Here is a 26,293-nt window from a genome sequence, read left to right as displayed (position 1 = left end):
AGGAGAAACTTCCTGACAGTGAGAACAATTAACCAGTGGAACAACCTGCCTCCAGAAGCGGTGAATGCTCCAACACTGGAAGTTTTTAAGAAGAGACTGGACAGCCATTTGTCCGAAATGGTATAGGGTTTCCTGCCTGAGCAGGGGTTTGGACTAGATGACCTTCAAGGTCCCTTCCAACTTTACTATTATTATTATTATTATTATTATTATTATTATTATTATTATTATTATTATTATTATTATTATTTCTCATCTATTCTGCTGTCTCCAGGCACTGCCACGTCCACTATCCAGACTTTTTTGTCTTTCTTATCGACAATTGTTAAGTCTGGGGTGTTACGTTGCAGGTGCTTGTCTGTTTGAATTCTGAAGTCCCAGAGCAGTTTAATTTTATCATTTTCTATGACTTTCTCTATTTTATGATCCCACCAGTTCTTGCTTATAGGCAAATGATATTTCTTGCAGATCTTCCAATGCACTATTGTTGCTACTTTGTCATGCCGCTGCTTGTAGTCAATCTGTGTGATTTTCTTGCAGCAGCTTACCAGGTGGTCCACTGTTTCTTCAGCTTCTTTGCATAAGTGGCACTTACTGTCTGTTGCTGTCTTCTCAATTTTGACTTTATATGCATTTGTCCTTAAGGCTTGGTCTTGTGCAGCCAGAATTAGTCCCTCGGTCTCTTTCTTCAATTTTCCTGCTCTTAGCCATTGCCAGGTCTTGTTGTTATCTGCTTTCCCAGCTATTTTTTTAATGTACTGGCCGTGTAGTGCCTTGTCTTCCCATGCCTCTATTCTGTTCTTCATTTGGTCTTTCTTGTAGGCCAGTTTGATCTCTCCAGCAGTCAGTAAGCCTTCCTGATATACTAATTGCAGTGCATCTTCATCATTGTCCTTCAGATATTCTTCCAAAGCCATTTTTTCTTTTTCAATCATGTGATGTACTTGCAGCATTCCACGCCCACCTATTTGCCTTGGTAGATAAAGTCTATCAATGTCACTGCGTGGATGAAGGGCATGATTCATTGTTATTATTTTTCTTGTCTTCCTATCCATTGCTTTTAGTTCTGCTTGAGTCCAGTCCACTATTCCAGCTGTGTATCTAATGACTGAAATTGCCCAGGTGTTGATTGCCTTCATGGTATTTCCTCCATTGAGTTTGGACTTTAAGATCTTCTTCACTCTCTTGATGTATTCACCTCTAATTTTTTTCTGACTTCAGTGTGCCTGATGTTGTCAGCTTGAAGGATACCCAGTATTTGTAGTAATCTTTGTCATCCAGACTCTTAATGTTATTTTCATGGGGCATCTTGATTCCTTCAGTTTTCACTATTTTCCTTCTTTGATAGTAAGTGTGGCACATTTGTCCAAGCCAAACTCCATTGCAATATCTTGGCTATATATACGGACAGTGTTGAGCAGCGATTCTATTTCAGATGGTGTTTTTCCATACAGCTTCAGGTCATCCATGTAAAGGAGGTGGGATAGTCTGGCAGATGTTTTTGATGTTTGATAGCCATGTCCTGAGTTGTTCAGTATTGTTGACAGAGGAAACAGTGCAATAACAAATAGTAATGGTGATAATGAATCTCCTTGAAATATTCCTCTCTTGATGTTAACCTCTCCCAGTCTCTCACCATTGACCTGCAACTGTGTCTTCCATTGTGCCATCGATCTTTGCGCAAATTCTCTGATGTTTCTACTGACTCCTGTTATTTCTAGGCACTTGATTATCCAGTCATGTGGCAGAGAGTCAAATGCCTTTTTGTAGTCAATCCATGCCACATTTAGGTTGGTCTTCCTTTTCTTGCAGTTTTCCAAGATCATTTTGTCTATTAGGAGCTGATCTTTTGTTCCTCTGCTATTGGGGCGGTTTCCTTTCTGCTCAGGTGGAAAGAGATTGTTTTCAACTAGATGCTGTTGTACTGCATCAGCTACTACACCAGTTAGCAATTTGAAAGTTGTTGGTAAGCAGGTAATTGGCCTGTAGTTGCCTGGTGCTGCCCCTTTTGCTGGATTTTTCATTATTAGGTAGGTTTTCCCAGTTGTTAGCCACTTTTCAATTTCTCCTCCTTGGAGTATATTGTTGAACTGCTTGGCAATGAGTGGATATATAACAGTAGATGTTTCAACCAAAACCCATTATTATTATTATTGTTGTTGTTGTTGTTATTATTATTATTATTATTATTATTATTATTAGTCTACTGTTGCAGGGAGCAATCTATCATTTTCAGCTTTCATTCTACATTTTATTGGAATTCATGGCGAAAGATTGCTTTTTTTGTGTCAGGTGCAACCTGAGAGTTTCAGGGAATGACTTCCTGATCTTGGAATACTCTGCCACCAGACCATTTTAGTAAGCTAATAATCTCTTTGTTGTATGATCAAGATGCTTCTCCAGGATCATGAAGATGACCAATTGAACTGACAGTTGGATCACACTTTCTTCATTAGTTACATGTATTCCTCCATTGTAGAGAGAAGCTCAAGGTAATGGTCCACAGTATTTCCTTCACCTATTTTTCCCCACAACAAGCAAATGAGGTATGTTAGTTAATTTCATAAATTAAATGACTCCACATAAGTTTTCATGGCTGAAGTTGAACTAGCCATGGCATTAAACTAGCTTTCTCTTACTGTTCCTGAGAGAAGCATGCCGATTAGGAATTTGTAGTAAGTCACACAATACATATATTTTTTCCCAGCATATCATCTCCATTCTTGCATATTCCAACTAAGACTGCTTTGTTCTGTCTAATAAAACTATAGTTTCTATGAATGAAGATATTAAACAATTTAACATATTTTATGTTTTATACCCATGTATGGACTCCACAAGCATTGTACTACTGACTTGATGTGATCCTCAAATATTTTGAATGATGATATGGGTTAAGGGTTAAAAGGTTAAGTTTGGGACCAGTGTGTAAAACTTCCTGTCCATAACTGTTCTGAAGTCTACATATCCCTTACAATTGTATTATCATTATATAATTCTTGTTATTTTTTACTCAAGTACTTGAAAAAGATACTGGCAGAGAATTCTTGTAATTTATTAGTCTCATCTTGTGCACAGAATTGATTAAAAACCTTTTATTTTCAAAGAAATTGAATGGTATTTCATAAAATACAGATGCTTAGTGGTGAAACTTACAGATACTTACTGGTGAAACTTGTTTTATTAACCTTGTATGGATACAATAAAGAAATGAAATCTTGCTAAGGCCAGCACCTTAGAAGCATAGACTTATAAACATAACCCTAAATAATTTTATTCAATGATTATTTTTCTCTTGAATTTGGGCGGTACTAGTGTACACTGATATAATGCAAGCTTTTGCACCTATCTCTCCCCCACCCCCGCCTGCCCACTCTGATTTCTGTTAATTCTGTGCTTCTTAGTAAGGAGTATTGCCTAGCAGTTTACTTCATCTGTGGCTGCTTCCTCTAGTCACTCACACCCCTGCAGTTCTGCACATATTATATCCAGACCTCTGCTGACTACTAATGAAAGGGTACACACTTTTAACAATAGTGAAGAAATCATTAAATGCTTCTAGATTTGGCAGAATTGATATTTTTTAGCTGATTCACAGCAATACACCCACACACCAGAAGCTGCTACGCAGCAGTTGGCAAAGAGGAATTAGCTTCAAAGATTCTGAATTAAATAATTTTTAAAAATAAAGAGCATGCAAAAAAAAAAAACGGTTTTCAGATTAGCAGTTTTCTGCTCTTCTTTAGGCTTTAGGGAACATTAACTTCCAGCCATGACAAAGGTTTTGTTTGTACATGCTAAGTTTCCAAATTACAAAATAGATACTAACAATTCAAATCAAATAAAGGTGAGAATACTTTTAAAATATTTGGAACCTCAAAGTTCCATACACAATATGCTGCTTCCTAGAATTGTGATCCTTTCCGTTCCTGATCTCCCTTATTGTGCGCATGAATAAGCACAAAAATAGCAGTACACTGCTAACTACAGCTTAAAATACTTCATCTCACAAGACACCGATGAAAATAAAAACAGCATGCTGGGTAGATGCAAAGTACAATGTGTATTATTATGACTCAATTCCTCCACGTCCCTTTTATCCGTCAGCAAAGCATCTACTTTGGGATGAAAATAGGGGCACACAGCTGCCTGGGAAGATGTGCCCCTTAATCCTCTATAAGTCTGCAAAATGTATGGCTAGTAAAAGGTATTCTCTTATATTGTCCAGTTGGACTAGTGTTGTAATGGAACTATTTTGTCAGGGAGACAAAGTGCCTGGACTTAAAAATTGCATTAGCAGGGATAATAGCACCATCTACCATTCTGCTCAGCCTTCCCTATTTCTTAAACTTGGCTGCATTCCTCACAGTAGCTGGAAGCAAAATAGACAGTACTTATATCTACACTAAATACTTTCAAGAGCTATTCTTGCTGCAGTTCATAGGGTGGGGCATAGTTTTATATTGAATGGGAATAAAAGTTACTAGGAATTAAATAAAAAGAAAATCATTTAAAAACCCAATTTTTGCAATGTCTCAAATGTTTTCTTATCCTAAGGAAAGTACCCCATTTTTTTCCTTAAGAGTTTTCTACCTTTTTCTCATGGTGTCTCAGCATTTCTTTCAAAATTCTCTAAGTGTTGTTTGTCAACGGTGCTAACATTGGATGTTCTTGCTTTGACAACAGATGGAAATGCAGCCCTTTTTCACTATTGCTTTTAGAGTTAGTTGATGCTGGGAGGGGGAATGTAGATGAGAACTCAGCTAGTCATAACAATAATAACTCAGCCATGGGAACCCAAGATCATTGGGCCCAGAGCTGATAGAGTTTTGGCAGCTGGAGAGCTGGGGAGAAAGCCAGCTCTTCAAACTAATTGGGGAATGTGATTTATGATTGTTTATTGGAGGAGGGAATTGTGCTTTGTTACTCTGTATCCAGGGGAGGGGAATTTAGTTTTTGGTTTCGACTATGCAGTGCTGAGACTTTGTTTCTCGAATAAAAGATTCTTTATGGTAAACAATACCTCAAAGTTCTTTTGAAGAATTTCATCTGTCAGAACCATGACATTAAACCAAAAACTACAATTTTTACCTTACTATCTTGGGGTTCTGAGCCCCAGTCACTGTCCCTAGAATTGAGGGATAGACCGACAAAGATTTGGGGAAGATCTCAACATGGGGAAAGAAGAAGTGCCTGAAACCAGCACCCTGGCAGTGGCTGCTACCTCAAAGGAGGGAGCGCAGGCCAGCACGCCAGTGGAGAAGGAACATTTTCAGGTCTCTCAGATGGGGGCAAGACCCAAGCCACGAGGACAGCTGATCTAGTCATTGAATAGACCTTGCCCAATGGAGACTCTAGACACCTTGAGATGGCCTTGCCACAATCAAGTGCTTCGAAGGCAGACGAGGTCGAGCTGCAAAGAGGGGCTTCCCGCAAGTTGCGTTCCCCGGACCGGTGGAGAACCACAAAATTGACTACTGCTGAGGACTCTAGTGAGTGGAAGTACCTGTCAGCAGTCTGTAGTCAATCAGTGGAGAAGTTGGTGGAAAGATTTGAGGAGCTAGAGATGAAAAATGGAGAACAACCCTCCCATTCTCCATAAGACAGCGATCATGATGATCGGCAAGGCAGCCACCAACTCATGCTACGGGGAAGCCCCAGTCCCACCTACGCAGGTCAAGCAGCTTCCCCATCCTCGAAGCCACCTACCATGGCCTCCAGCCCTGCTCCAGTTGTTGCCCTTCCAAAAGCTCAGATCACTGCTGGCGAGATAAGAGCCTGAGCCATCACCGAGACAGCCGAAGCCTGGATTGACGTGCTTACCGACCACCCAGTCTGGGGCCCATACAGCAATGAGGGATGTTGCAGCCCCCACAGATGGGAGGCCAGCAGTCGCTGGCGGTGCAGCAACCGAACTGGCGGTGGACGCAGCCCCTGAATGTGCAGGAGCAGATGGGGGCCTTGCAGCAACTAGGGTTGATGCAGCCGCCAGGCGGTCAGCAACCACTGGGAGTACAGCAGCAGCAGTGGGGCTGGCCATCTCTGAACACGCAGCAACCGCTGAGGGGCCTGCAACCGATGGGGATCCAGCAATAACCATCTCTAGGGCCACAGGGAGGCCTACAACTGGGGATGCCAGAACCACCCGCAGGTCAGCAGCAGTGGGAGTGCCAATAGCCCCTACATGCAGCAACCACTGGGAAGCCTGCAGCAACTGGGGATGCCATTTCAGCAGCCGCTGAGACCGTTGGGGGTCATACAGCAATTGGGGATGCCACAGCCACCAGCAATGCAACAACAGCCTTGGGGGCGGAAACAGCCCCCAACGTGCAACAACCACTTGGAGGCCTGCAGCAACTGGGGATGCAGCAGCCACCATGGACACCAGCAACCATTGGGGGTGCAACATCCACAGTGGGGAGGCCAGCAACCACCAGGAATGCAGGCTCCCTGGGGAGCGCAGCAACCATTGATGGCGCCACCTCTTAGAGCAGTGGTGGCGAACCTATGGCACGTGTGCCAGAGACAGCACTCAGAGCCCTGTGGGCACACGTGCCATGCCCTGGAGATGGCAACCATCCCTCTTCAACCAGCCGCCTGCTAACCTGCCGAGGTCCCACGTGGCCAGATGCATCCCAGCACCCATGTGCTCGCTGGCCTCTGTGTGCGGGGGCTGATAGTGTCAAGCAGCAGCTGCCCCAGCCCGTCTCACCTTGCCCTGTGACAATGGCACCGCTGCCTTGCCTCACCTTGCCTCGCCTCATCCCGCAGGACGAGCCTCCTGCCCACCCCCCCGACTGTTTATTGGAGGAGGGAATTGTGCTTTGTTACTTTGTATCCAGGAGAGGGGAATTTAGTTTTTGGTTTCAGCTATGTAGCACTGAGACTTTGTTTCCCGAATAAAAGATTCTTTAAGGTAAACAATGCCTCAAAGTTCTTTTGAAGAGTTTCATCTGTCGGAACCATGACAGTGTTTTTGAGTTTATCTTGTTGCTGGAGGAGATTAATGAAGTTAGAACTGACATTGTTTTGTTAAAGATCTGTCCATCACTCTTCCCAGCTTGAAAAAAAAATTGTGGGAGGAATTCCCTTGAATATTTTCCTTTAAATGTAACTAAAGCATGGAACCCAGGAAGGAGACAAACTGTTACAAAGAAGTCTGTGTAATAAAAACCAGGACATTTATACATACAGTTACCCACTATGAACTTAACACATATGAAGGACCATGTTGCCCCAAGAGGATTTCACACATATTTACTTCACTGAAATAACATAAACTAACTTCATTGCAGTCATTAAATAGCACAAGGTCACTGAAATAAATTTTGAAACCAAAATTGCTATCATTAATTTACTACCATGAAGCTGGTATAAAAGTGCAGAAAAGAATATTTTTAACAACTCTAATTAAAAAGAATTAAACATACACAAAATAGTTAGTAGAGTTGCTGGGTGTCAGGTGGCATATACATTTAATAAAGTATAAATTGCTATTATTAAAATACAGGGAACTGACATTGGTCAGTCTAAGATTACTGCATGGAAAGATTCTGCAGCAGATTATAAAGAGGTGGATTTAAAAATATTTTGAAAAAAATCCCTTTTAATCAGAATTCATCATGGATTTATCAGGAACAAGACTTGCCATTTTTTAGCAGTAACTTGTATGATATGTATTGTGAGCATTTTGTGGTAAAGATGGATGGCTAATACCTTGGAAGATATACTGTAAAAATTCACATTTAGGAAACAAAGATCACATACATAGATATTGTGGGAGAATCTTGTGACAAATATTTCTGAATTGTAGATTGCATACTGATGAGTAGTTTGAAGGGGGTGAAAATAAAGCAAATGCATCCACAGAAGTATACATTTTCAGACCCAAGGAAATTATTCACATTTTTGTTCTAAATTGGTAGATCCCATCATACCTTTTATGTTCAATTTTGGGCATCACACTTTAAGAAAAATTCAGAGAAACATCTAAAGATTGAGATGATAAAGAGGACCTTACAAGCCTATGAAGACTTTAATGATGAATTTCATCTGGAAGGATACTTGGCAGTTAAAAATTCAATTGCATTATGTTTGCTTGAAGCACAGGAATGTGTACTAACTCCAGCATACCACTTCATAAACAATAGCAACACATTTTTCTCATATTAATTTCCTGCCAAGTGAAAGAACAGATACTACAGAACATGTGAGAGCTTAATGCACATCTGTACTGCCACTTATGGACTCATAACATTGGAGGCATTACTTTTCACCCATCTCATATTTATGGGAGGGTTTTTTGGTAGCCAAAAAAACCAATCTAATGTGGTGAACTGTGATCCAAAACACCCTTTATGTTATAATAAATGGGTTATCTATGAAGTAATTTTTTAAAAATCTGCTGTTCACTTCAAGCCCAGCATGCTTTGAAAGCACCTTTACATAAAGAAATGACCTTTATACAGTATAAAAGATATTGCCATCATAAAATATTGAGTATAAGGATTTGTATAAAAGCAAGTAGAATTTGTCAGTGAGATAACCAAACTGACATTAAAAATTTGTCATCTATTAAGATCAACTTGTAAGCTGAATTTGCTACTAGTTTGCAGGATACAAATAATGGAAAGCCACTGCATATGTTTTGATAGTTTGGAGGATTTTGCAGGATTTCTGTGATATACAGCTGTTTTCTAATTGTTAATTCATTTTGAATAAAGCTTAGCTGACTATTATTATTTCACTAGCAAGAAACTGAGAAGTACTATAGCGAAGCTCTCGTGTTACAGAATTTGATGACTGAGAAACATGAAATACTGACCGGACAAAAAATTCTGGTAGCAGAACAATGCACACACAGCTCTTTCATTAAGTAATTTATCTACATTTCTTAGAATTTCCTTCTATTTGAGGGCACTGCTTAATTTTACTATACATTCCTTATGTCATTATTTTATATTTCTGACTTTTTTTTAAAAAAAAGTCTATGCTAGTAAATTGTCAACTAGAAAACTGCACCCCACACAGAAACTATGCACATACCAAGCCACTGTTTATTATTTCATAGACATTCCAATTTATGTTTAAACATATACAGTTATCTCAAGACTGGGTAGCAATCCACATGCACAGTAAGATTTTCCTTCCCCACTATGGTCTCTTCTGCACATCCCTCCCCCCAGAACAGAATCTGTGGAATAACATGGGATGAAGCCAACCGGCGGCAACGAGGCAGAGAAACTGGACAATGTTCAGAGTGTTGCCTATGGGTAATGTCAAGTTGTTTTTGGATGAAACTAAGACATCAGTCAAGATGACACAGTGATATGTCAATATTCGACTGGCACATCTTTCACAATCCACCTCAGTGAGATGCTTTGCCATCAGAGAAACTGCCAGCTCTCCCTTTGCATTTCAGCATCCATCAGTATGTGCATAAAAAGTGCTTTGTACTGTACTAGAATCCAAATGCATATTTTGGTTAGCCTGTGTGGCTCCTTCCATTCAATATTTTAATAAAAAAACTGAAATCTTTGTCCTGTAGAAACTACTAGGATTTCCTGAGCTTGTGACACATCTTTTTTTTTTAAGTAACAATTCTGATCGTTTTGGAGTTCATAACCTATGCTAAGACATGTTATGAAGAAAGGGAAAAAATAATAAAGAATTCAGTAAGTTTGCTCATGTAAACATTTCTTCAACATCCATGAAGTTAACATATTTGAAAAAAAAATGATTAAAAAAAATAAAAACAAAAACACTTTTAGGTGATCCAGAGATAAACTGAGGAAGAATATATAGCCACAGATATAAAAATGATGAGTTCAAGTTTCACATAAGAGATTTAGTTATCTTATCCTAACAAAGCTGTTAATGAAAATCATAGGAAATTCAGCAAAACAAGTATTTAATTGTAATGCCCAAATTTCTGCAACAAAAATGGAAAATTCATGTTTGGAATTACACCAGAAACTTTCAAGCTGAAAAGAATTTCTGAATTTATATTGAGATTTAAAGTAGTTTTTGTGTAAGTAATTTTTGTGTAAGTTACAAGTATGATTGTCACATGACAATCTATTATGTATAACATGATGATGGGGGGGGGAGGGAATACACCTCCAGCTACTAGCCTGCTGAGGCATCTAAAGAAAAGATGCTTCAAGACATGAATTTGCTATCAGACTTATTTCCCTCAAATATAAGGATTTCTTTGCAGTCATCATGTTATGGACTCAGTTCCTACAACTTCCAATTCTAAGAAAATCCTGTTGTTTATTTGCAGCCAAGAGACATTTCTTTCACCTTATCTTTTGTTTCTATGCCTGTTTTGTTTCTCCAAGCAGGAACATAAGAATCCGTCTTATACCATGTCAGATCATTTCTCTAGCTAACGTATACCATGATAAAGCTTTTTTTCCAAGATTCTTTTGCAGGCGTACCTTAAGTTTCTGGGACTTTCAAAATGTCAAACATGGTTCCTTGTTGCAAAAGATTTTATTCGGTTTAGATAAATCCTGCATTTTGCCAAGGAGCTGAAGCATTCCCTCCTCTCTTTTCAATCTTAATCTTCATAGAAGTCACTTAAGCAGTTGGTAGCTGATATTATGTGGTCTAGGTCTACATTTTCTATATTAAAACATAATTACCATGATTGCAAATAAAACTGCAATGGTTTGCCATTCCTTATAATGCATTATCACAGGAAGGCAATTTAATCAGTGAGGAGCTTAAAAAGATACCTAGTATATATTATGAGATGTTGCATATCTATTATTCAACCATAAAAGAGGTAAAAAAATCCATCACCTTAGAAACGATCCCATATGTTTTACATTGATTTCTTAATAAACGGATGACAGTTCAGAAACAGTTACATTTTTCCTATATTAGAAGCATCACAATATGGTGCTGCCAAAAGACCCCCCAAACAAACAGGGCAAAGCTTTTCAAGAGGGATTATCTTTGGGGGATGATTGCTCCTGCTTCTCCCCATGATACGGAAAATCACTGTACCTGTAGAGTGATTTATTGAAGTTTTTTTTAAAAAAAATAATCAAATGATTGCATGCACATACAGAAACACAAGTGGTATTTGCTAATTAATTCCCAATTCATTTGGAACATTAATACTTACAAGGAAGCAGGAGGACAAAATGGGAATGTGCCACATACATTTACATAGAAAAAATGATTTGATGTATGAAGTAAAAAAATAGTCATCCAAATTTGCAATGCTCAAATACTCAGACCCATGGTTTTCTCTAGTAAAATTAGTCTGGTGACCAATATACCTGAGGCTCTTTTTAATACTTATCTATCAGCATTTTAACTGTTCTTTGAGAACAGAAAGAACTGAGCATAGTTGGTTGCAAGTATTTTGCAGCCAAGCCCTAACTTGCTTACTTTCAAATAAGTAGTTTAATTTAGTGGGATTTGTTTCTGGGCTAATAAGCTATTCTTCTAACCAGCAATAGTAGAATATAGCTTCCATTGTTGGAAAAGTCCTTGTGTGTCAATTATGTGCAACTCCTTAACCAAGCATTCTTGGTTAAAAGCCATGGCTTTTCCTATTCATTGTGTAACTTCTTCAATTTTAGTTAACATTATGATTTCAACATTGTTTCCAAATTCAAAAGCACCCTGTGGTCACTTTGACTGAAAACACATGCAATGCACATGTAAAATCTGCAAAATAGATGCCAGTTTCCCTTATAGTGGTGCTTTAAATAATTATTCACCATTTAATATACGTTCAATCTCTTCCAGTCTTTTCAGTGCAGCAACTCTTTTTTTCTCTATCTCTTTTATCTCTTTTGTCGATTTCTTTTTTGTCTCTTTGTCTGTAGTGTTTTTATTTCCATGTTTTTTGGACTTCCTTTGCTCCTTGCTAACATTAGTGTTTGTGGTCTGAGGGTTTTTCTGCTCTTTTTTTACCTCTTTCAAGTGTTCAGATGGAGTTTTTTTTCCTTCCACAGATGCTACTTTTTCTGTATGAGTCACACTTGTGTCCCCTAGTCTGAGGGAAGCAATTTTACTTCGGACAATGCTTAAATGGCGTTGGATGTATTCCTCATGTGGGGCTAAGGCCAATGTTTCCACTAAGCACTTTTCTGCCTTTAATAAGTCTCGTTCTTCGAAGTAAACCACACAGAGGTTGTGTTTTCCTTGCACATTGTTTGGATCCATTTTCAGAATTTTCTCAAAACATTGTTTTGCTCCCTGTATATCTTTCTTTTGGTTCATCAAAATGTCTCCCTTCAAAATTAAACCTTTGGTATGATCTGGGTAATACCTCAACAACTCCTCCAACACTGGTAAAGCTTTCAGCTCTTTTGCAGTCTGAGAATAAAGCAATGCCAAGTTGAACAAAGCACTGCGGAAGCCTGGCAGTAGCTTTATGGCTTTTTTCATCCACATCTCGGCTTCATCATCTTTTTTATCATCCATTGCAAGCATGCCTAAATTAAAATAACCATTTGCATCTTGAGATTCTTCTTTTATATAACTTAGAAGTCTCTTCTTAGCTTCAGGCCTAAGGCTGGCCTCACCTAATGCAACAAAAGAACATTAATATGGACTATCCAGTGCTGTACAAATAGGACAGTATTAATAGTCTTTGTTACTTATGCTTGTAGATTTAGATTCATGATACTATACATTTTACAATTTGATATAGGATCCTTCTTAGAGTCTGAAAGATCCAGGGGAAGCATATTATATACCCACTTTTTTCTCCCAACATCATTACAGTAAATTTTTGGTCCAACTGAGGTAAATGGATTTGGAAACCAAAATAACTATATAATGTTTGGGATTTCAGTTAATTAATTCTATTGCTTTGAATGGAAAATAACAACTGATCCTTTCAAATACTGAAAAATAATTGGATGCGGCCCGGGAAAATTACTCCACTGCTTCCATCCAAAAGCCTTTAAAATTATTGCAATTTGCTGCTTCAAATCTTGTTTGTATCCCCACACTGGAATATAACTTATTAAAATAATTTATTAGAGATACATCTCACCTTTCCTCAGAACTCAAAGTGGAATATATACCACTTCCTCCTCCCTACTTTTCACTGTAACAGCAACACTAAGGGGTAAGTTGAGCTGGGAGACAATGATTTTCCATGACAAAATGTGCCCTTGAAGCAGACTCTCCTAGGTGCCTATACAGTATCTTAATCACTACATCAAAAATCACAATCATTGCAGAACAGCACTGAAGACACAATTCACAATGCAATGACACTCTCTTGTGTTTAATTGTAAGGGGTCCATTTCTTATAAGCTAGAATCTGACTTAAGAGAGAAGATTATTAATATGAAGGAACTCAGTTCTTCAAATGTATTCTTCAAAGCCAACATTTTAGACAATCCATTCTGAATGGGAACTATTTAACTTGCTTAGAATTTGTACTTCTGAGATAGGATTGTGTTCTACAAATTTGTTACTTATCCATTTTTGAAAAAGCAACCTTGACTATTCATTAAAAATATAATTTTGTATGGCATAGATTTATAATATCAATTTGTGATTTTATAATGCTAGAGAGTCATTGATTATTACTAATTTTGGTTTGACCTTTTGTTAATATGTGACATATATCAATCATGTTGTTTTAGTTTTGGAGTTTTTCATGTATTTTTTCCTGGTCTTTCTTTTTTGTATTTTTCCTGATAAAACATGATAATAAATAATAATAAAATATCATACAACTTTTAAAATTTTGCTTTAAAGTTCTAGCTATACATACCAGATTCTTGCATTAATAGTGCAGAATTGAACAAGGCTAGTTTGTGACTAGGATTCAGTTCTAATGCCTGATTGAAGTTCTTCAGAGCTTCAGATGGATCTTTCAGTTCAATATAAACAATTGCCAAGTTATACCATAAGTCTGCATTGCTTCGATCCAATTCAAGAGCCCTGAGGTAGGCTTCTTTAGCTTGCAAAGGTTTGTTCATCTTTAGAAGCAATTCACCTCTGTTGAAAATCAAAACTTTAAATTATATGGTTTCCATTCCCTCCATTTTCTTGCTATTAAAATAGCACTTGCTTTAGACAGTAGAGCTGCCTACTCACATTTGACATTTCATTATGAATATAAGATTATAAAGTACCTGCTAATGTATGCCTGTTTGAAATCTGGCCTCATGCTAATGGCTTGACGATACAATTGGTCTGCTTCTTCAAGACGAGACTCATTTGCCCGAATCAGGTTTGCAAGGTTTATGTAAACATTCAGATGGTTAGGAGCAACTCGCGCAGCATATTTTTTACCTGGAATAATCTGACAGCAGAAGAAATTGTATTAGGCTTGGAAGAGCATTAACCATACATTTATCAAAACTATAACACAACGAAAGCTATAACAGTTTCAAAGACTGTAGTTATGAAATGAAATGCCTAAAGTATAATTAGTTTAAAACTAAGTACAACTTTCATTTGAACTGAGAATACATCTTTCTAATACAAAAGCAAGCTGAGATATAACTGCAGACAATTAATAACCTACAGTATATATATATATATATATATATATATATATATATATATATATATATATATATATATATATATATATATATATATATATATATATAAAAAAATAAATGTTATAATATTATGAAAATACAGACAAGCAAGAAAAAGGCTGAACTAGACTGATTGCTAAAATTTCCAGCAAACTAAAAAAGAAAACTCCTTGTGACCTGAATATCTTTTGCTTAAAAAGACATTCCAAATCTAATGAAACTTCCCAAATAAGCAGTTATTTCACTTACCTGTGGCATCAATGATTTTGCAACTAAATAGGATTCTTCTGCTTCTCTGGTTCTGTTTAAATTTTTGTAAGTTCTTCCTACATTCATATGAGCACCAATATCATCTGCAAATTGCAAGATAAGCAATACCTTCAGTTCTTTCTTATCATCTAAAATTCCAGTCTCAGTCACAACAATTTAAACTGGAATCAAATAAATATTAAATCCTCCCCACTCCCACTTCCATTTTTTCCTATTTAAAATATGACTGATATGACATACATTCAAGAAATTTCAAGACATTTATTTGATAATACAAAACCACAAGAATTTTGCAATGTTCCAAGTACAAAACACACACACACATATTGTATCCATTACAGAAAAAAAATATGGTTGCTTTATTGTTGCTTGGGCCTCTTGGCTGTTTAATTCAGAGGCAGGCAAAGGATGCTTTTAAGTTATCTCTGGATTCTGTCAACCTAGGTCAGTATGACAATGATGAGGGATTACAATCTGGCATCAATTGGAGTGATGTACATTACCGCCCAAGCTACTTTGATAAATACAATGTTCCTATAATCTCATGTAGAGATCTTTCTTGTAAAGCATTACCCATTTCTTTTTAAATTGGATTGTTAAGGACTGAACGTGAAACTTTCTGCACGTAAAACATGTGCTCTGCCCCTGAACTACAGTGCTTTCCCTTAGGAAAATCAGCCATGAAAGATTAATATGCAACTTAATAATACCTAGATGGAGCAGTTTTTAAAAAAACATTACATTTAAGGACTCAGGATGCAACCAAACTTTTCATACTTATATAAATTCATAAAATTATATACGTTTCTAAGATTTCACACTAACATTTATTTCACAATTTCATAAATTACACAATTTATGGTATTACTCCAACGTATCACCCTAAGTAGTTAACAGAAAAACACAAAATAACATTTCCTAGTAAAACTCAATAATCTGAGACCACAATAACCTAGCTAAGAAGAGCCATCCTATTAGCTCAGAACAAATTCCTGCTTAAAAAGAGGGGTCTTCAGGACTTTCTGGAGTGCCAAAGAGAGGGAACAGACATATCTCTGCAGGCAACAAATTCTACAATGTTGGCGCAACCAAGGAGATTGCTTGTCCTTCTGGACTATGATCCTTCTATCTCTTGCAATGACAAGAAAAAAACAACCCTTCTCAATGGTCTTACAGATAGGGCAGAATATATAGTTAAAGTGATCCCCAATGCCACCCAGTGTAGCAAACATAAAATAGTTATTACCCTGTAATGACCAACATAACTGCCTATATCAGTGGTGATTGCTGAGTTGTCTTCAGAGGCAGCACCTTCGAGGGAGCACTGCAACATGAGTCATTAAAGCTTTCTGGTCCATGTTGCAGTAGCTGCATGCCAACTAATGCTAGGCAAAGTCTTTCGTGGTTATAGGGAAAATATTATGCAAAGAGAGTTCTTATATTATTGCCTTTCATGCTAGCTATTTCTTACAACTCACCTGGCTGCACTTGGGTGGCCTGTATGAAGAATCTCAATGCTCTTTCAAAGTTCTTTTCATTTTCTAAAGCATGACCCACATTATTCCAAAGTTTAGCATTGTTCTTATTTACCTGAACACAGAAAACATGTCAGAAACAAACAAGTCCTATGCAAACTGAATAATTCATTTATGAAAGCATAATCTATTGATGTGGAATGTTTTAAGGATGAGTGTATAAGCCTATGCATGTACTAAGAGAATGTATAAAAGCTTTATGGGCAGTCCATTAATGTTAGAGACATTTGGAACTGAACTCATTAATTTAGAATCTAAAATGATAGCTTCAGATATTTAGAATCTTATGATAGATAGTAAATTGCTTAATTCCCCAGCTACGTGCTTTCCAGGTGCACAGATGTCAACTTCCAGAATTCTGTACCTGTCATGGCCACAATGAGAATTCTGGCAGTTACAGTTTGCATCTCTTAAGACATCTGATTTGGAGAAGGCTGCTATAAAAGATTGAGATGGTATGACAGCGGATACAGTCAGAAAAATTGTGGGTGGAATCAGGACAAAAGGAAAATTTGATTTTCAGTAAGTTAATATTACTGTCTAGAAGCACATTTAATAATTTCTAACTTCCAACACACCAAAAATGACTGGGCAACAGAAATTTCTCAGTATTACATATACAGTTTTAGCTGGAAACACCTTAGGACCTCTGTTTCAGTAGTGGAATGACCCGGATTTCTCATCTACAGGCAATCTGCTGTGGTTTAGAAAATAATCTGAAGTCCTTAAGCACAATGTCATATAATCATGACTTGTGGCTTTTTCCTGGCTTCTCAGTTGTTTTGCTTGTCAGAAGCCAGCTGAGAAGATCACAAATGTAAATCACATGATTAAGGGATGCTGCAGCTGTCATATATGCATGCTGGTTGCAAGGTGTTCAAATAGTGACCACATGACCACAGAGACACTGTGACAGCCACAAGTTCAGGGACCAGTTTTAAATCTACTTTTTCAGCACTGCTGTAAGTTCAATGCTTGCTTAGCCAAGGACAGCCTACATTTATCAATTCCCAGTATCCCTCCTAGAGAGGAAGGGAGAGCTCTTAAAACTAAGGTATCAGAGGCTGTCAAACCTGAAGTATTTTTTCCCTGACACAAGTCCTTCAAGAATGCATTACTGTCAGAAATAAGAGTTCAGAATAATAATACTGTACCTTTAAAGCAGACATAAACAACGTATATTCCGATTCCCAATCCCAGTTCCTCTGCAATGTTTTTAAGGCATGAATGAACAAAACCAAAGACAAACAAATCCATGATAGCTTTCTCAGGGTACTAGCAAATAAAAATGAAAAAAGGTGTGGTTAATGTAATTCCTGAATTCCCAGGCTAACAAAGACAGCATATTTCCCAATAAGGGCATTTAACTCATAGAAGCTCAGTTTACAATTCTGGATCCAATTTAACATTAACCATATTTTCACAATTAGCTGCTTCAGGAAGCAGAACAGATGCCGATAGGAGAAAAAGCGCTAAAGCAGTTTTGCTAAATGCAATGTCATTTTGCATTTAGCACTTTATTATAAATAAACAGTAATAAGATATAAAGAGATAATGAAACCTGTTTAGATGGAAGTTGCTTGTTATCAGTATAGCCTACTGACTATATTTGTCATTCAATCCATTGAACTGTTCTTAGCTTGTTTGAATCATTAGAAGTTGAATTCCACTAGTAACTAAATATCACTACTTTGCAAAATAGGGCTTATTATTTGGAATAACTGGAATCTAGACTTTATTACCAAAATGAAGAAATACAGCTGCCTATACATAACTGGCCATATGAAACACTGGAAAAGATTATCTATCTATCTATCTATCTATCTATCTATCTATCTATCTATCTATCTATCTATCTATCTATCTATCTATCTATCTATCTATCTATCGTTATAGTTTCAACATTAATTTCTAGTTTGCTGCTATGACGGCATAAAAGATAATGGAGAACAAAACCATGAAGGCAAACCTAAATTTTATTGCAGGAAGCAATATTTATTCTCATTCTTAAGAAGAAAGCAATGCAAAATAAAATATTTGTTTCTTTGAATAAAAAAAGAAGTCAAACAACTGATGATCACTTCCTCTCCAAAGGAAAATCAAAACTCTACTTTAAGCCCTGTCTGTGAATTTACCTTGGATGTTTAATATAATAACTATTTGTACAACTATAATTGAGGGAACAGAAAGATCAAATATTTTATTTTAGAAACACATCAGAGTTGACAGAGCTTATGTGTTAACAACAAAACATATTAAAAGTTTTGTTTTATAATTACTAATTAACGTGATAATAATAAACAAAAAACAGAGACTTCCGGTTTGTCATTGCAGCGCTGCGGACACTGGAAGACGAGCTCCATCTTTTGTATCTGGTTTCGTCCCGCTGGGGGACCCTGGAAAGGGTCAAAAATCGCCCTGTAGGGGCGATGAGCAAGGAGAGGACCCCCACTTGATCGCAGGAGGATGGCGGCCCTTCCGTTGGATCATGGGAAGCCCTCCAAACTGGCAGGGGAAAGACTGGCCTTAGCAATATGGCTTGTCACTAAGCTGCTGACAGCCAAAGTCAAAATCACCACCAAGAACCTTTAAAGCAACGCGGATGAAACTGGGTGAGATCTGATCTTCTCTTTAAAACTTTAAGTATTTTTTCCTGCAAAAGCTGCCCAAAGTATGTTTCCCCCTGTGAGGAGAGAGGGAAGAGAATTTCTATCCCACCCTCTAAGAACTGCCCAGGGGAAACAGAGCAACTATAAGAACAATTTTAATCTAATTGAATGTATATGCTTTTGAAACTTGGGGACTAAAAGTGTTCCTACTCTTACTGGAGACGTTTGTTTTTATCTAAAAAAAAGAAATAAGACTTGAAAACTATCATAAAAACTTTGGACTTAAAAAACTTTAAATAGCATTGGTGATATCTTGTGGCGAAGTATAGTATTGCAACTTGTTATTGCTTAAAAGAGACTTGGCCTGAAGCCCAGACTCCAGGAAAAAACTTCTCTGATATTGACAGCTACCACCTGTGAAAAACTCAGCTTCAAAGAAGGAGCTTTTGGGCAGCATATCTGGCCTGTTTGAATTATGAATGTAAATTTTTACTGACTTTCAGAGCTATTTGATGATTCAAAAGCATTGACATGGAAGGTTAGTTGGCAAAGGAAGAAAGCCAGAGTAAGGCTGAAGAAAATAAGGGTTTTGATTTATTAGAAGGTATTTCATATTACTAATTAGAGGGTTGAATATGGAAAATAGATAATTTTTAGAAAATAAAGCAACATTATAATTGAATAGGTATGATGTGTAACAAGACTAATAGACTTGGGTATGAAAAGGGAAAAAGAGAGAAGTTGAGATAAGGGAAATTTTGGTCACCTAATATAAAATATTTGGAAATCAGTTGAAAATAAGAATTCTGTTTGCCCAATATGAGATAATAGATATTACCCGAAAAAGAGAGGGAGTATTTGAGCTTTTAAAAATTAGACCTAAACCAAAAAAAGTATGTATATTACTGATTTATTGGTTAACCCAGACAATACATAGAGCAGACATGTCAAACTCGCGACGTCACGTGACATTGCGCAATGTATTGGGACTATTTTGCTATTGCCGGCAATGGGGTGGGCGCAGTTTCCATGTGACGCGCCCAGCCCGCGGGCCGGAAGTTTGACATCCCTGTATTAGAGGGTATACTGTATTATTAATTAGATGATTTAATATAGTAGAAAATAGATAACCTTTAGAAAACAGAACGAGACTATATTCAAATAGATAAGATGTGTATTTAGAATATTAGATTTTGTTATGAAATGGAAAAAGGAAGAAGTTGAGATAAGGTTACCTAATGCTTGGAAATTATAAGTACCATTTGAATATTGATAGGAAATTAAAGCTTGGGAAGAAAGCAATAAAAGGACATTGATTGTATATAAGGATTGAATGCAAACACAATTAAGATATGTATAAGCTAAAAATTATTTATAAATGTAACAAAGATGTTTTTATTTAGTTGATAACAATAAGAACTGTATTAGCCTAATATAAGATAGCCTAAGATAATAGATATTAAGGGAAAAATAAAGGAAATATCTGATGTTGTAACTTGAGAGTTATACTAAAGATTTATGTATGTTATTGAACTATTGATTAACCCAGTCACCACGTTGCTTTTTAAATACTTAATTGTAAAATTAGAAAACTAATAAAATATTATTAAAAAAACAATAAACAAAAACAGTAAGAATTATTAAGACTGAATTATTCAGAAAAGAAGGGACCTCCATTTTTAACACTAAAGAAGCAAAAGCAAAAGCAAACCACATAAAATTTCAAAAATAGAAAACTACAATTGCTGAACTATCAAAGCACAATTGCCCGGGGAGGGGGGAGGCTCTGGTGGAGAGCCTGGTGGAGCCAAGCAGCGGCACATCCGGGGCCTCGGAAGCTGCACAGAGGATCTGCGCGCTTCGGAGCCGCCGGCCGCCCTCTCAAACCCACCAACCTGGAGCCCCCCATCCTCATCCCGGCACCACTTGCTCTCTCCCAGCCACCCCCCGGGACCTGCCCACCCCTCCAGCCATCACAGCGGCGGGGTCGCGGGAGCCCCTTTCTATGCTGTGCAGCCCATTGCACGTGACAGGGTTGCGGCCGGATGGCGCTGCTTCTCTCCTCCCGGCCCGGCTGGCTGGCCTCCGACGCACTTGCGGGCATCGCCGCCTCGCCCTCTTCCCCGCCCCCTGGCCGCTCCTGCCCGGCAGTCCCACGGCCGCACCAGGTGCCAGAGGGCCGAGGCAGCCTTCGACGGCGAGGGAAGTGGCTTGGGGGGTGCGGGGGGAGACTCCTGCATGGTGCGGAGGGCGGCCAGGGGCGGAGCGTGGCCGGGCAACCAGGAGGCATGGAGCCTGGCTCGGCGCCGCAGCTCAGCCGGCAGCAGCGGTTTCCTCGCCCTTCTCTCCTTCCTCCTGCTGCCCCCAAAGCGGCTCGGGCGGGAGCCGGGAGGAAGAGGGGTACCTGGGGGAGCAGCCGGGCTGACAGAGGGGCTGACGGGCCGCACGGCACCAGCCCCCACCGCGGCTCCATTGATGGACAGAGGACCAGGCCGGGCACTGCGGGGGCGGCCGCTGCTGCATCATTGGGGGTCCCCGCCACCCCCGTGCTGCCCAGCCTGGTCCTCCGTCCATCAATGGAGCTGCGGTGGGGGCTGGTGCCGTGCGGCCTGCCAGCCCCTCCGCCAGCTCGGCTGCTCCCCCCAGGCACCCCTCTTCCTCCCTGCTCCCACCCGAGCCGCTTTGGGGCAGCAGGAGGAAGAAAAAGAGGAGAAGGGTGAGAAAACTGCTGCCGCCATCCCCGCCGACCCCGCGCTGCCCGGCCTTGCCCTCCACCCATCCGATGGAGCCGCGGTGGGGGCTGGTGCCATGCGGCCCGCCAGCCCCTGATCCAGCCTGGCTGCTCCCCCCCCAGGCACCCCTCTTGCCCCGGCGCTCACCCGAGCCGCCTGGGGGACAGCAGGAGGAAGAAGGGGAGGAGGAAGAAAAGGGCAAGGAAGCCGCCGCCAGCACTGGGCCCCAGGAGGCGGCTCTCCTCTCCTACCTTTGCTGAATCTCCTTCTTCCTTCCTGGCAGCCTGGACTCCGGCGCGCCTTCCTGGCCAGCGGGTCCAATGGTCAAGCTGGCTAGGAATTGCAGCGGCTGGTCTCCCTTGGGCCGTGGCTTGCGGGAGGGCTGGCCCGCTCAGCGGAGCCTCCAGTGGGCCTCTCCCAACAGGGATCCCGGGGCTTCCCCGGGCGGCTCCAAGGCCACGAGGCCCTGGCCGCGCTTCTCCCAGGGGGTGGGGCACCCGGGCGCAGGGCCAATCAGGAGCCCTGCAGGAGGTAAGTCCGCCTGAGAGAGAGAAGGGAAGCAAAAGTGCCTCTCTGTCTCTCTCTCTGCAAATGGTGGAGGAGGCCGTGCGGAGACGGATGCGGAGAGGTGTCTCGGTTCCTAAGACCATTGGAAATATGTGTTTTCCGATGGTCTTAGGCAACCCCTGTGAAACGGTCGTTTGACCCCCAAAAGGTTCGCGACCCACAGGTTGAGAACCGCTGATCTACAGTAATTGGTTTATTTGTTTAAACATTAATGACAACTTTAAAAAATATAACAGTTTTTGAGATATATTTTCCTCCCTTTCCTACATTTTGCTGATTATGATGTGGAAAAGAGGGTAAAAGCAAGTAAAGATATTAAGCCACTCAGACAACTCTTCCATGCAAGCAATTTCACATTTAGTCACCATTCATGCCCTCCCCTTTTCCCCAAGCAATAATTTTAACCTACCTGTTACTTGACAGCTTTTTCCACCCATGGGCAATTAGCATGCAGAATCCCATGCTGGGAACATATAACACTCGTTCTGCTACTACGAAGCCAACAGGGAAAAAAAGGTTTGATGCTGGGATGAATGGCAAAATTATTAAACAAAGAGCCTAAAAGAGCAAAAGAAAAAACATACAGAAACACTAGCTAGTAACCCAAAGCAGAAAAATACTTAAGCATTATATACATCTATAGCATATATGTCTGTGAAAGAGACACTGATTTAATTTTACATATATATATATCCCTATTTTTTTTCCTCTAGAGTTCTGATGAAATTGGTAACTTGTTATTCTATGCACTTACGAAATCTAGATTTCTCTTGTGTTCCTTCAAAGTATGTCTACAAAGCATGTCTTTAAAGCTACTTCTTAAAAGCTATACAAACTCTATTACTTTATAAATCATATACAGATAGTCGACAGTTCATTTAGTGAAAAAGTGACTTATCACCATTTTTCACACTTATGACCATTGCAGCATCCCCATAGTCACATGATCAAAATTAGATGCTTGACAATTGGTTTGTATTTATGACGGTTGCAGTGTCCTGGGGTCACATGATCAGCTTTTGCAACCTTCTGATGAACAAAGTCAATGGAGAATCCAGCTCACTTAACAACTATGTTAGTAACTTAACAAATGCAATGATTCACTTGTGGCAAGAAAAATTGTACAATGGGGCAAAACTCACTTAACAAATGCTTCACTTAGCAATAGAAATTTTGGGTTCAATTGTGGTCATAATTCGAGGACTACCTGTATTCATCTGTGTACATAAACAATTTGTTATGCAGAATAACCAAATCTAATTAAACAGAGCAAAATTTTAGTTCAACTGGATAACTGTAATTAAATAGCAATAGCAATAGCACTCCCAGTCTTTATAAGGTATCTGCCTCAATCTGCTTAAAGGTAGGCAGCTGTCCTTTTGCTTCCACTACTGCACATTTTACGTTAAGTTATATACTGTTCTGAGAAACCAATCAATGTTACAGCAGCATAGAGCATGTGCAGGTTTATAGACTCTGATGCCCAGATAGGTCATACTCAGTATGACCAGTACACTACATACATACATTACACTGGGTAATATCTCCCAATGCCCAGCACCATCAGAGGTCCAAGGCCCTATCACCTATGACTCAGACTGATTTTAAGTTCTGCCTCCTGAAGTAACTCAGGTTCTCAAATGAAGTGTTTAATTTAGCTAAGTAATAATTCATAAGCTTCTTCCTGGACCACAAACTACAAAGCAGGCTTTCCTGGAAAAGGAGTGGACTACTTGTTTTCTCTTCATAGCAAAATACATAGCCAAATGTCTTTGGATGCATCTCTGCCATTTTTTTTTCTTCTTTTTTGGTTCTGCTTCTTTTTTGCTGCTGAGCCAGATCTAAGCTACTCGCTTACAGTAGCAGAGAGTGAAGGCAATTTATTCATAATCCTATTGAGTCATTATTAATTCAACAATCAGTGAGTAAAACAAAGAATGCTGATAAAGCTTTTAGGAAATGAAATTAAAAAGTATGCAAATATCTAGATTTTATAATAATAAAAACACAACAGAAACATTGGCTAAACTCATAATTTATTTACTTAAAGGATTTATGTGGACACCCACCCTAAACAACTCTGGATAACTCACACAACAAGAGGAAGGCTCCCAGAAATCCATTCTTAATGTAGGCAACACTAAATGTCTAACTTTTGGTGGTATATTCCAAATCAAACGTGCTACTTTTTTGATGCAGAATTCAGTTTCTAAAAAAAACCCTTAAAGCATTCATATACTCTTAAATGAAATCTGCTGAAAAGCCAGATGGCCTGGAAAAATAGGATTTTCTAATGATATCCTAATGCTTTTGTGATGCTGAGTGTGTGTGTGTGTGTGTGTGTGTGTGTGTGTGTATGTATGTATAGGTGCGTGTGTATATATAGCCCATATAACCTTTTTATGTAGCAAATAATATTACTTGGGCTCCACTATAACTGTGATCAAGATAAAGCACGAAATTATCCCAAGGACTCCCCTTTCTATTTAATTGTATTTGTTTTCCTGGATTATTGCTAGAATAGTAATGGTTGTTAGAAAATAATCAAGCGACTTCCAGCATTTTTGCTCCTGACAGTTTTCATTTCATTCACAGATCAAGCATTGGATGGGGGTGGGGTGGAGGGGAGAGTCCTTTAATTCAGAATCTATCCATAGTGCTGTTAACTGTGTTGTTTTAACCTTGCAAAAGAGCCCTACTGTCAATAAAGCCCACATTGTATGCATATATTACAAGAGCCTCATAAGCACAGAGGAGCAAAATCTGCAGATACAAAGTTACACTGTGAAATAGAGGCTCCAAGAAATACTTTTAAAAATTCAGCAAAGAAATAGAATATGCAACCCCCATTCTTGATACATCCAACGTTCCTCACAATTTTAACTACTGATAAACAATGTACCAGCTTGATGAAGGCCGACAACATTTTCCTGAGTGCTGAACTACCGCAACTCAAAGTGTTGTAACAATCAAGGACAAAAAACAATGTAGGGATGCAGTGGGAACAATAATTAACTCCATACAGACAAAATTATGTACAATAATTAACTCCATACCTACAAAAAATAATTATTGAATCGTACCCAATGCAAGTATAGCACAATACAACATGCAACAGAACTTAGCTAATTCAAACAAAAGTGGTGATAAATAGGATCTCTATTTTCATATATGCAGCAAAATTGACTTGGGAATATTTCTATCATACTGAATTGGGACTGAATTGTAGCTGCTGAGAGAAAAAATCAAGTCTAAAGAAAATGTGCTTAATGAAGAATAATCTAATTCAGTGTATATTTAAATCTGTCTGTCTATTAGCAAGTAATAGTAATACAAGAGGAGCTCCATCTGTGCCAAGAGTGAGAGCCAAAATACCACAGGTCTCATCACTACCCTAGGCTCACTGTATCTGGGCTGTGTGTTTGAGATGGAGGATCCCCCCAGGTAAGGGAATTGGGAAGCCAGGGTTAGGGAGTTAGACAGGATCATGCCTATGCGTCTTCCCTTAGCCCATTACTCCTGCTGCTCGCTGTGATTTACAGAGAGTTGAGGGAGTTGAAAGAGGGTCAGGAGACACCTACAGGAGCACTTGAAGAAACCAAAAGTGAGCTTGACCAAACACAAACTAAGGTCACTATTAAGATTTATCTCACGATGGCAGGAGCAGAGAAGTGTCAATACTTCTCCACTCTTATTGCATCCACAGAATGCCACCCAGCACCGTTTAGGGATTCCTGGACTCCTCGGAAAGGGGAACCCAAAGGCTCATTTACAGGGCCATGCAGAGGAATTTTCTGTGCACCTGTAGGATAAAATCGCTTGGATTCATTCCCAATTTATTTATTTTATTTATTTATTGTTTATATTTATATCCCGCCCTTCTCCTTGCGGACTCAGGGCGGCTAACAACCAGATAAAAATGCAAATCCCAAAACTACAGATTAAAACATAATTAAAAACAAATATTAATAATTGGTCTGATTAATTTAAAATTACTTTAAAACCCCCATTAAAAATTTTCCCCTAGGCCAGTCCTGCAAGCT

General features: G+C 39.0%; 1 protein-coding gene across 1 annotated transcript in view; it reads right to left on the bottom strand.

Moving 5' to 3' along the window:
- Nucleotides 1-9,034: 9,034 nt before the first annotated feature.
- The window catches only part of TMTC3 (transmembrane and tetratricopeptide repeat containing 3), a 34,687-nt gene continuing 17,428 nt past the window's right edge, over nt 9,035-26,293 (bottom strand). The window contains exons 8-14 of the mRNA XM_015810969.1: nt 22,660-22,808; nt 17,497-17,617; nt 16,286-16,397; nt 14,787-14,890; nt 14,124-14,293; nt 13,760-13,986; nt 9,035-12,551 (exon numbers count right to left, since the gene is read on the bottom strand). Of these exons, the coding sequence (XP_015666455.1) occupies nt 11,734-12,551; nt 13,760-13,986; nt 14,124-14,293; nt 14,787-14,890; nt 16,286-16,397; nt 17,497-17,617; nt 22,660-22,808 (1,701 nt within the window). The 3' untranslated portion in view covers nt 9,035-11,733. The remainder of the gene's footprint in view (nt 12,552-13,759; nt 13,987-14,123; nt 14,294-14,786; nt 14,891-16,285; nt 16,398-17,496; nt 17,618-22,659; nt 22,809-26,293) is intronic.

Source organism: Protobothrops mucrosquamatus, unplaced genomic scaffold (genome assembly GCF_001527695.2).
Source record: "Protobothrops mucrosquamatus isolate PMUCROS unplaced genomic scaffold, P.Mucros_1.0 scaffold26, whole genome shotgun sequence".
NCBI lineage: Eukaryota > Metazoa > Chordata > Lepidosauria > Squamata > Viperidae > Protobothrops > Protobothrops mucrosquamatus.
The sequence above is the reverse complement of the archived record's forward strand: the minus strand, read 5'-3'. Positions and strand labels throughout refer to the sequence as shown.